Here is a 12,946-nt window from a genome sequence, read left to right on the forward strand (position 1 = left end):
ATTATTTTTATAAACCATCCAAAATAAAACACCGTATGTTTGCGTCAAAATAACAAATAAATAAAACAAATAATTGTCTACTTTTTAATGCTAACTGCATTGCATAATTGAATTTGATTCATTGAATTTCGATTTGTTATGTCCACAATGTTTTGTATTCTTAAATAAATAAATAAATAATATTATTTAACATTTTTTTTAATACAGCTATTTTATTTTTTGATTTAATTGTATTGAAAATACATCATATATTATATTATTATTCTGAGAATTAAAATTAAAAATTAAAATGCGCGAAGCCTTCCCATTTTAGACGTTAACTCGCAGTTTTCTTTTACTTTAATAATACTTGTAAATGATACAGTATAACAAAACATGATTTAAAAAAATTCATTCCAATGAATATAAATATTCTGATACATGAAAATAATGAAAAATATATATTTTGTATAATATAATAATAAAATTATTATTAAAGATGGAACATGCTTTGCCCATTGATTATTCGAATGCCGGTTGTCCAAATTCGAAAGAAAATAAAATAAATTGCGGGGCGCGGGTTTACGCGTCATTCCCGAAGCCCCGTTCACGCACGTTCGCGGCCAACTAGAGTCTCTGGCGGCCGCGCTACTTTTGTGACTTTATTTTACGTTACGCCTGTCCGATTTTTTGTAACGAATTCACCCGGGAGGTCAAGACAAAAGCATGTATCCATGCTAAAAATGATAACTTCAAATCTATAACACGACAATTAAAATTTAAGAAACCCTTTATTATAATATTATCGTGCATTTGACGGTAGTCAATTTAGTCGCTGTGGTGGAATTTTATTGATTTATATTGCATGAATTTAATTTAATTAAATTGCATGTCTTATAGTCACGTTAATAAATATCTCTAACACGTAATAAACTTCAATTAAAACCTAAATAAATAAGCTTTTCTTAAACCACTTACTATTCTTCTCGTCTAAAGCCGACCCAGCCTTCACGCTGATCCTCTTATGGGGTTTGCGAACCTTGTTAAGCACCTCCGCGACGCTAATCTTGATGGGCTGAGGCTTCTCAGTCTCTTCAATTACGACGCTCTGCGCAACCTTCTCCCAGTCGACGTCCTTGGCGTCCTTTCCTCGAGATATTCCGCGAAGCTCTTCCCTGTTTGTGTACAGTGAAACAATATGTCAGTAACTTGAATTAAGTTCAATTTACGACTGGAGTATTGCGTAATACGCCATTAATTATTAAAACGGTTATTGGGACAATATTATTATCTATTCCAGTAATACGTAACTGGGGGTGCTCGTACACGTGTGGCTACGCGAGTGATTAATAAGAACAAAATAATTGGAAATAAATAACATGTATTTTTCAATTAACTATTTTTATTCAATGAATAATTCATGAAATTTTAAGAATGTACCAATGTTCCATTCTAATTATTGAACATACATAATTTTGAAAACACTCATGAGAAAATATAGCCAATAGATAAAATCTTTTTTCAGGTCAAACCTGCGTCTCTTCGGTATCGCACCCTGTGATTATTATGATTAATGGTATATATTTTTTTATTCAATAGATTCTTCATTATAGAAAAAAACCATATTAAAAAACCTCAAAAACATACATATTAGAAAATATTCTAGGAAAAAAGTTAAACCGACTGGGACTCAAACAAATATCTTTTCTTTTCCGGGTGAATACTTTGGCTTCTAAGCTATTGATCCATCTATGATTTTTGCAAATTATTTCTTAAATTTATATTTAAACTGAGGTAGGTTAATCTAATAATCTTATAAAAACCTTATGTATATTCAGTATTGAATAATAAAAAATCGCGTGTCAAAAACGTCATTACTTTATTAATTTTAATAAAAAAATAATCATTGTAAAATACAAGCAATAAACATTGTCTATATTACAGTTCACAATTTACTCAATGACTTGTAATAGATTTTTAAGTAATTGCAATATTAATTTCACGTTTTATATATTATGTACTGTGATGGTTTAATTTATCATTATTTCAATGTTATTTTTTTAATAAAAAATACTTTGGTAGATTAAAATTATTAACATATTTTACGTGATTATTATGACTAACCTCATAGCACTGATGAGTGGGTATTTGACACCTCCTCCGCAGACATCTCCTTTGAAGTCATCCATATCAACAGTCCACACCATGGCGCCACCATAACCTCCATCCTTGATCCACCTCATTTTGTTTCTGATACTGCGTTCATCGTCAAATCCTACCCACTGGTCTCCATGGATGGCATAAGGCACCTTCATCTCTTCGTCCCATACATAAGCTGCACCATTTTGGAGCATGTCACATACCTGAATAGATAAGAAAATATATGATTAGGTAGGTAGGATTGTCGTTATTGCCTTATATTATAAAAATGATTTAGTAAAGTGAGTTCTTACGCCTAATGAACACTGACCTTTGACTCGACATAGACAAAACCCTAACTCAGTAATGCCTATAAAGTTGCTTCTAAGCTCCCACATAAAAACGCGAAGTCAAAACACCAAAAACTTTATTCTCAAAATATTTAAATCTGTTAAGAAAATAAAATAATATACGTCAATATTAGGTACATTAATCATTAAAAAAAATACTTTTCAATCGACTAAAAGATTTTTTTTTAAATTCAAAATATCATTTCCTTTCTTCGAATGAATTCAAAGTTAGGTCAAGCTTAAAAAATAGCTTACGCGCTATGAATAGTATGAATTATGTGACTTTTTGAACCACATTTTTTCCCCCAACCAACACCATTGCACCAACGACGTGTGCGGTGATAATTTTTGTTACATATTATAATATGTACTCGTATATTTTAAATGCATAAATTACATTGATAAAGTCGACGTGTTACGGTTGTGTCGATTGTAGGTATATGTGCGATCCACCTTAGTAGACATATCGTTGAACACGGCAAGTTTTTAAAGATATTTTTCATATAATTTTGGCGGATTTTGAAAGTTATACAGTATAAATATAATAATATATGAAATTATACAAATTAGTGTAGTAGTTTCATATTATTTTATATTACATTTTTACCTAAGAATCATCTTATTATGTTAGATGGAATAGATTTAAAATTAAGTCTACTTAAAACACAGTTAAAGTTGCGATTTAAAACTTTTTTTTAATCTAACGAAATTACGTTATTATTTTAACATTTGCAACATTAATTCAGTGTTAAAAATATAATGAAGACATTATTATTTGTATTCAATTTTAACACGCGGCGAAATAAAAATAAAATTACGAAATAACCATAATACTATCTTCATTTGGGCCACACATGTTATTTAGATATTACGGATTTTACAATATTAAATAAGCATTGCAATTAATTGCACGATTATAATTTTGTATTAACCCTGCTATGTTGCCTTTCACTCTCGGAACAGGTTTTTTTAGCGCTGTGGAGGTTAGAGGGTCATTTACATTTTATTTCCTTTCAACACGTTAATGAGTTAATGATGTATAATCAAAGTAAAATATTTTTTACTTTTACATACTGCTGTGTGTTGGCTATTTTCAATAGTTGTATAAATTGCTGTTCAATACAATATGAGTGAATTTCATTTTACGACTTTGGTTGTAAATCATTTATTATATAAAAAGACGCAATAGCCCATAATACACATGTAAGAATTAATAGCAAATATTTATCATAATAATAATATATAGGTATATATCGACAGGTGAGTGAACAAAATGTGTGTTAATTAAAAATTAAATTCTATTTGAACAATAAACAAAATATTGGTTTCAAAATGCAATAGTGTTTGTACATTTACTTAATAAGTAGTTGCTGATTGTATTTACAAGTATCTTACTAATTATTTGTAGTATTGTCTTATAAAATAATGAATAGTCTGGCAAAATATCGTATAAAAACCAAATAGACGCGCCCGCACGTGGCAATGATTTAAGTTATCCCATCTCTACCCGCCATGTATATGCAGCCGCAAGTTGTGTATGGCCACCTTTCATGACGCTATGAAGATGTCAGAATGAAAATATTTTAGTGCCACACTTCCTTGTCTCGAAACGAAGCTGCACGGGACTGATGGAGCAACAATGTACCTTGGTGCTTAAAGAAAGAGTTTTAGAAAATAAAAAAAAAATCTTGCTCTACCGTCATTTATTTTTAATTACATGAAGTGTCCTCTGTACCCGTGTACTGAAACTATACCGAAACAAAGGAGTCAGGAGTTAAAAGTGATGAATCTAAGGAGGGATCGGAATTATTCCGTCCTCCGTATGACGCAGCAAATTTTTCAAATCCCTCAAAGTGGCCTTGGTTGATATCAAGTCGGCGTGGCCAATCTCGGGCTCATGTATGGACGGACCCTGGCAAATAGCTCCGCTTGATCGGATTCCATCAGCGGGCGGTCTAACAGGACGTATTCAGCGTCTTGATAGTCGTGCCCGCATGTACATTCCGGCTGATGTCCTACAGTATATGGAAATCTAAATTACTTAGTTGTTTTTATATTCCAGCCACGCCCTGTCAAAAAGTTTGAAAATTACATTTCTTAATCACGCTAGACGATTGGTGTGATTTATTGAGTATGTAAGTTTGCAAGTATAATTTGTTTTTACGGTACTATTATGTATATTATATCTGCATAACTTTGCAAGTTATTAGGGTTAATAAACTATATCCATGTAATATGATACAGTTTCGTACATAATATTCTAAACTTGATAAACACAAATGTGAAGGGCGTCAGAAGTCATTCGACATTGTACCCACGTCAATAAACTAATTAAAATGATATCACCAAAAATGTATAAAAGGGGACACGCAACTTGCGCCTTTATCATTTATTTTAAGGTATTTGTAACACGTATAATCTGTCCGCCATTGTATGCACTTGCATTTCCGATTGAATAAACTTTATGTTTTAACTTCCGTAAAAACTTATTGTTTTCCGATCATAGTCTCGCCATCTAGTCTAAATACATCCTTGAAGGTAAATTACCTGACGGTTACCTCCAAGACGACGGTCTCTAAACGTGAGTATTACACCAGGATTGCACAAAAGTCTTGTATTTGGTAAGAAGATTAAGGAAAGGTAATACCATCACGCCACATCAGGTTCCTGTCAACCTAAGTTACTTGTGTCCTTTGCCTTCCTCCCCGAGGGAAATTTAATGAACTGATGTAAGTTCTAAGTCTGATATTACAACTGACTTGTGAGCCGATAGAGTAGGTATTCTATATTATTACTTTACTCAAAAAGTCTGTAATGTATTCATAATAACTGCAGCTTACCTCATAGTATGCAAGGAATCCAGACTCCTTGGTATATTCACCAGCTTTGCCTCCGGCGGTGGCCGGGGAGTTCACCTTGAAGTTGTTTGGGTTTGCGAGAGTGAAAGTCCTTCCATATGTTGGCATTCCTGCAAAACGGCATACCAGTCTAACATGAGTCACAATTGAGGACATAGTTAGAGAAACGTTCAATTAAAAATAGGTCGTTTTTGCTATCATTAGAATTGCAACAACTCCAAGGCATAATATATTATAAAGTAATATTAACATCAATATTTAGCGAAGCCTCCTTATGAGAGTCGTATCTAACTAAATAATATGTAAATGGCTGTCTTACATATTAAGTACATTAAGCACATTTTAATTTATTGTTATATTACACTTCATTCTTAATTTGTCAAACTATTGTGATTTGTTTTATATGAAAAGTAATTATAATAAAAAAAACATTAAGTAATACGTAGATACTAGCCGCCAATCATTCGATAATTATTAACAGTATTTCTAGTATGACTATGCTATAGAATATTTTACCTGATTCATCAATCATATATAAAAATAATTCCAAGAAAATAAAAATTTGGCATGGCACGATAATAAATCAAAAAATAAGACAACGTGGAAAATGAAATAAAAATCTATTTATAAAACAATGGTCAGCATACAGATATATGGCTATAAATATTGTGATATTGTTCGAAATAATAATACTTCTACTATCGATTTAATGTATACTTTTTAAAGTCGAAAATATATAGGTTTTTTAACATCTAAACATGTTTTTGTTATATTTATTCGTTTTTTTTTATTATTTTAGTCCAATAGTGATTTAATATCATATAATTTAATTTTAGGGAACTATTTCTATAAAACTGAAATTTATACACGTCATATAATATTAAAATTGAAAGCACAATGTTCATCATAGAATATTTATAACATTTATACATTTTTCTCAATAGACATAAAAAAAAATCCTTTCTGGGAAAAAAAATTAGAAGATAATTATTATTAATAACCTTTCTTTATAAAATAACTAAATAATAATTTAAAAATACTACGTTAAAATAATATTATGTTTAGTTTCAGAATTTACCTTGCAATAATATCCATTTTTCATTATTGGTCTTTTTTGCACCTAAGTCCTCAATCATTAATAATTCAGATTGTGACAAGTTATCTAAAGTAGCTTACGTCATAAAGTAATAATGTATTATTATGCAGACGTGGGTACTGATTGATTATTGATTGCTCCATTTGTAATTGATTCGAATATCTTAATTATAGCGGATGCAAAACCTATAATGGCATTGCACGTCATAAAAATTCATTAAAAAATACTTATTTGGCATAAAAACGTATTTTAGTACGTAATTATGATTTGTTCTATATTTAGATAACTAATTTACATTATCAAAACATTTTATTGCAATTCTCCTGAAAGGCGGTAATTCTTAAACCAAAAATCCAATACCAATCAAAATATATAACTGACTATTTTCCCACCATAGTATTTAGATAAAGTATATCCTATACAGAGTGAAGATTCTATTAGCATAGGTACTTCTTTTTATAAGGTATGGTTATTGGTTATTCGCCTAATCCAGTGAGGTTTTGCTCTGGATCAAACAAGCAATGATTAAAAACAAAGTGAGAAAGATATTACATAAGATGGTAACTCCCTCCCGTGGATTTAAATACGGGATAAAAATGCTACTTGCAATAGCGTCGTCAAAATAAAAATTCTAACGGACCGTACTTAAAGAAGTAAATTTTATGTCTCACTAAATGCATAATAAAGATCGACTACATTATAAATACTTTTTTATAATAATAAAAGCTGGCAAAATTTTAAACTCATCCCTATTCGTTAGCTTTCATACATTACTGGCATAATATTACGTTACTGAAATGATTGTTTGCTAGTAAAAAAATGTATATTCTTTCACACTAGTTGAGCAAGAGTTTAAATACTTTACAAGTATTTTTTTATTATTATAAAAGCATAGTAAGCCACCACAGGTATGCCATATAACTCGATTTATTCAAACTTATTGAAAACGATGCATTTATTTATATACAGTATATAAAATTTTATAGAGATATTAATTAGTTGCTCTTTAATTTTTATGTAAAATTTGATTATTACTTTTTATTTAAAATCGAGTATCAATGAAATAAAAACTAAAGACCAAATTTACCGATGTCTAATAATAACTTTATTATATAAGGACAGATGATCTGGCGAAGGAAGCTGGCCATTCAGGGGTACCATATCAGTGGATACCAGAAAACCTGGACTGGAATGAGGCTATAAAGAAAATGTGCCAAAGTATGTGGATAGATTTTGACCATAGGGCATCATTAGAAAAGGGGAAATGGAGTAAGTCTATTCTACCACCACCACGAGAGGTGCCCTGGTTTGTAGAGTCTTCTTTGACGAGGAATGAGCTTAAGTTAATACTGAGGCTAAGAACAGGGCACACCATGGACAAAAGATTTGATGTCCTCATGGGAAAAAGCGAATCGCAGCTCTGCGATGAATGTCATGTTTTAGAGGACATTGCACATATTATAGCTCTGCAATGACCCAAATATGAAATTTACAGAGTACAGCTGCGAATTGCGGATATATATGAGAATGTCGACGAATTGAAGGGTGTCCTGGCGGTGGGTAAGACGGGAGAGCTAGGCAAAATTGTAAAGTTATTTAACAGAATAGGAGTGAGGACCTGACCGACGGATCCTCTTCTAGAAGAGAAGAGGCGATATGACAGCTAGTCGCAGTCAAAGCCTCGGTAAAATCACAAAAAAAAACTTTATTATATGTACGTGCAGCAAAGAACTGAGGATTGAGAAAAGTGAGAGAAGCTAGGAGAGACCGTCATTCAGAAACAGCCTGACCCTGATTGCTGATAATAGGTACTTACTAAAAATGATTTGTTTCAGGATACTATAATAATATCAAGTAAATACTTTATAGCTAATTCAGATATATAATTCATATATTATATTACATTATTAAACACACACGTAATGGAATCGGCTAGGAAGATAAATAAATATAGGTAAGTGAGTAGACAGTGAATACTACGTTCTCAAACATTTTATAATAAAACGAAAGTGTAAGCACCGGCAAATTTGTGAATGAAAAAGTTGTAGTACGCGTTATTACCTACGGAAATTATTAAAAATATTAATTATGAATTAATGTAAAATTATTTATTTTAATTTAATTGGAAGATTACTAACACTCAAGAAAATAAAAATTGTATCTAAATAAACGCAGGTTCGTACAATATAACTTAGTGTGAATGCTATGCTGCCATATAGTATCGATACAAGAGCTCACGATAATAATGTATACAGCGAACTGCATACCCATAATTTATATGTAACCATGTGATATAGAGAATATATTATTATGGAGCATATTATTAAAATATATTATTACAGTCAATATTGTCTTACCAATAATAAGTTTATCCTTTGGAGCTCCAAGTTTGACCCACAAGCCTGCAGCATGATCAACGGACAGCTGTTTCCTCCATTGAGAATCGGAAGAATGAGAATATAGTGGGGCATTGTGTCCGGTTTCCTTTTCCCATTTTCCATGGAAATCGTAAGCCATCAAATTGATGAAGTCCAAGTATCTGAAAACAACCAAATTTGTTATGTTGCGATTAAGAAAGATTTAAAAACACTAAAAATTTGCAGTATTTCGGCCATATTATAAGAAGATAAAGTTGTCACATTATCTAAAGAAGAAACGTAAATAAACATAACAGAGAAAAACAGTACAGCTTAATCAAACTCTATCAAAAAACGTTAAAAAATTTAAAGAGTATTATCATGAATTCAATAATAATACTTATTTCTACGTGAGTAACAGATTTATGGATGTTAAATTTATGTCAAAACTAAAAAGTGTCATCCCCTAAAGATATATGCAAACATTGTGTAATAAAGGTCTAAAATTAAATTTACTTGAATAGTTGGAAATTAATCGCGAATTATCCAAAAGTAATCACATAATTAATGAAAATTTGGTAATGTATTCGTCGCCACTATTAAATATAATCTAAACACACGATTAAGACAATTATACTAATAATATTTTAATTGATTAATAATGTCAATAAATAACCATCGAACACTGTAATTTTGATAAATTTTGAAAATTCCGATATCCATTTTAAAAAACCCACTTAGGGTTTTCAAAGTATTAATAATATTACAATTAATAATAATGTAAAAATTCATAATATTGCTGGAACGAATAAGAAAATGTATTCTGTCTCTATCTATACACGTATAGTATTTAAGCAAAGGCAAACGGCCTATCCGAATAGTCTTGATAATGGTGTTACAACCGAAATAGCTATCGACAAACTTTTTTAAAAAAACCTGTAGAATTTAATATTAATTATATTTTCATTTCTTGTAAAATGGAATTCTACCAAGTAAATGCTAACTCAATTATTAAATAGAACTGATTATAATCAAGCAAGTTAAATGAAAATTTATAGTGTATTTTCTGAGGTATTTAAAAACTATTTTTTTAATACAAGTATATATTTGAATAAACAAAATATTATATCTACATATTTTATTTTATTCTATTTTAGTACAATTTTCTTAAAACGTGTTTGATTTCTAATTGTCTTAGTAAACATTTATAAATTGACGCAGCAGATTGTCCGGTTTCCCTTTCCTAATTCCCAATAAAAATCGTAAGCCATCAGCTTGATGAAGTCCAAATATCTGGAAATGTCAAAGTTTGCTAGTTTCCGAGTTCGGTTTTACTGCAAAACTTTCGGCTGTAAGTTGTCTGGCAATGTAACTTGCTTAAGGACATAACAATGAACAGTGAACTACGCTCTGTTGTTTACAAGTCGAAATAATTTCGTGTTTATAGTTTTGGGATCGACAAAATGTTAATGGTTAATTATGTGAATGTTAATTATGTATTACATCCGTTACGTAAAACGCCAACTTCTGTTTAAGTAAATAAAGACTAGAAGCTATATGATATTTACATTAGTTTACTATTTACTCTATAATATAATATAATATGCATTTCTTTAAGTTGCAATGTTAAATAATACCCTTTACTTATTATCCATATACTCAGAAACTTGAAATGTGCTAAAAATGTGCTAATAGGGTCATAGTTTATTCTATTAATATTTTTGGTGGTTCAGTACTCTAGTCATTGACCTCACAAGAGGGAGGAGGAGTGATAGGGTTCTAGCTTCCTGGCCCAGACTCAGAAGGGCCCAGCGTCGCGGATCGACCAAAATAAGTGAAGTACACAATATGAGAAATTTGTTCTAATAGTAAAAAAGCGAGGCACTATTTTACTTACTGATTATTAACATTTTAAAATATATGGTTGGACGATAAAATTTTTGAATTTTGTGTGTCTATACTCAACAATTCCTTAATTCAAATATATTTATTAGGAAATACAAACAAATACACCGAATAGCCTTAATTTTACCTCGAACACTATTTGAAAAATACTACTTGTGTACTAAATATAACTGTTTTTAACCTTACGATGTAGGGAGGCCCACTTCAGGATGTGAGAGTCACTATTCCCATACACCGTTTGCTATCGTTATAGAAACTTATCTATGATACATTTTGTATAGTTTACAGATATAAATTAAAGTCACTGATCTATTTTTCAAAACTTTATTTTAGCTCATACGATTGCCGGTTAGTTCATAATATAATTATCTCAATGTGGCGAAATATGGAAATAATCGATATTGAAACAAATAACCTGGATTATTTTTCACCTATTATGCAGTTTAGTATAGTATTTAATTGTTTTAAAGCGATTATTATCAACAATAGTTGAATTATAATCCTATGTAAATATTGGCTGCCTCCCGAAGAGATTTTAGTCGTTGAATAAAAATGTTTGTTGACCATTTGCTCAATCTCTTAAGTTTATACTGTAAATTTAAATACACATGTAAATCTATCAAATTATGCAGGATTCAAATCGCAATGCACGTTTTAAGAATCGGTTATTTCGTCACTCGTCCAACGTAGGTACTATAGACTGACAATCATTTAAAAAAATATACTTTAATATTATTTAAACGGAAGTAGTTATTAGGTAATTACCCTGCTACGGCTGGTACGTCATATCCGCCCTTTACATTGTCTGGTCCCACAGGAACTGCAGCAGTCAATAGTAAACGTGGTCGCCGAACTTCCTGCGCTTCTGCCTCGAAAGCTTCCCTCAGTTCTATAAAGAAAACAGAAAATGACATCAATTAAAGCATAGTTTTAAAACACATATTATGTACTCTAATAACTATAGTTATGGTGCTGAAAAATAATGTCGTTCATGTGACCACCATCCGCCGGAGTCGATATACTGCTAGATAAAAGCCTCCCTTAGCTCCTTCTACTATTCTCGGTCGTTAGTTCTTTGATGTCATGTACATTTACTATACTTTATGACTTCATTTATCCAGCGGGTTGAAAACCCAAGAAACATTAATCGTACCGAGTGTCCAAAAAAAATACCAATATTAAATGCGTTTATATGACAAACTTTATTATATACCATGATACATACGTAATTATTAAAAATAAAATATTCTTAAAAACGTGTTTATGTTTATCTAATATATTTTTACACTCAAGTTTTAAATCCTGATATAACCTCACCCAGAAGGCAACTTCCCATTATTTTTCTATCCCCTAGGTTAAATCAAAGAATATGTTATAGAAAACCTTCTACGAATACAATTGTACATAATAATTAAACTAAACAAAATATTACTAAGGGTAATGATTAAACTAGCGGCAATTCATTTAAAATTTTAGCTTTATCTGTAGCAAATATCAATACAGGAGGTTTTTATTATTGTTAATTGTTTTTTCAAAGTTTACATTATTTTTTCGTACCACACAGACTGCCTCCTTTAAAAATTCACTCCTAAATACTGCTAAATGATATACATACTAAAAGAGTACATAATAATAAATTATTTGGATTATCTTTGTAACACAGTTAAATTACTATATCGAATGAAACATTTGTACTTAATAATAATAACTGAGCAAATATTCCCTACTTTGGTCATAAATTTCTAAAGATAAACGATAGCAATATCTAGCAAATGTAACGACATAGAGATCATATCGGGTAAAATAAATCAGCTAAATGCACGGAAAGGTTACGCTTCCTTATTGTATGTAAGAATGTCGTAAGTTTGTACTATTGACATAATTTTCATCTGATAAGTTGCTATGTGATACTACATTCTGATTATATTGAGACATTGCATTACGTAAAGTGAGGGAACTTTGGATTTGGAAAAGTAATATATCAGAATTCACTATAAAAAGCTAGTCAGGTACTCGGGCATTCACTTTTATTTATTGCAAAAAATAAGGTAGTATTCTAATTTATGGTTGAATATTACCTAATAATATGGATTGCTAAGATATAATATCTTTAGTATAAAATTTCTTTTTATTATTCGACGAATAATTTACAAGATTTTAGAATGTAACATTTTTATTTAACATAGTATATACATAAGAAATAATTACAAGATAAAAATACCTTTTCACATACCATGTTTTTAAATTTTCTGGTGAATCATA

General features: G+C 30.4%; 1 protein-coding gene across 1 annotated transcript in view; it reads right to left on the bottom strand.

The window, feature by feature from the left end:
- The window catches only part of Cht7 (chitinase 7), a 190,716-nt gene that overhangs the window by 20,968 nt on the left and 156,802 nt on the right, over positions 1 to 12,946 (bottom strand). Inside the window, exons 7-11 of the mRNA XM_085949477.1 lie at positions 11,450 to 11,573; positions 8,780 to 8,961; positions 5,309 to 5,436; positions 2,104 to 2,342; positions 958 to 1,154 (exon numbers count right to left, since the gene is read on the bottom strand). Coding sequence (XP_085805603.1) covers positions 958 to 1,154; positions 2,104 to 2,342; positions 5,309 to 5,436; positions 8,780 to 8,961; positions 11,450 to 11,573 — 870 coding nt within the window. The remainder of the gene's footprint in view (positions 1 to 957; positions 1,155 to 2,103; positions 2,343 to 5,308; positions 5,437 to 8,779; positions 8,962 to 11,449; positions 11,574 to 12,946) is intronic.

This window comes from Rhyacophila brunnea, unplaced genomic scaffold (assembly GCF_057557595.1).
Source record: "Rhyacophila brunnea isolate RB1 unplaced genomic scaffold, BYU_Rbru_1.0 scaffold_22, whole genome shotgun sequence".
Classification (NCBI taxonomy): domain Eukaryota; kingdom Metazoa; phylum Arthropoda; class Insecta; order Trichoptera; family Rhyacophilidae; genus Rhyacophila; species Rhyacophila brunnea.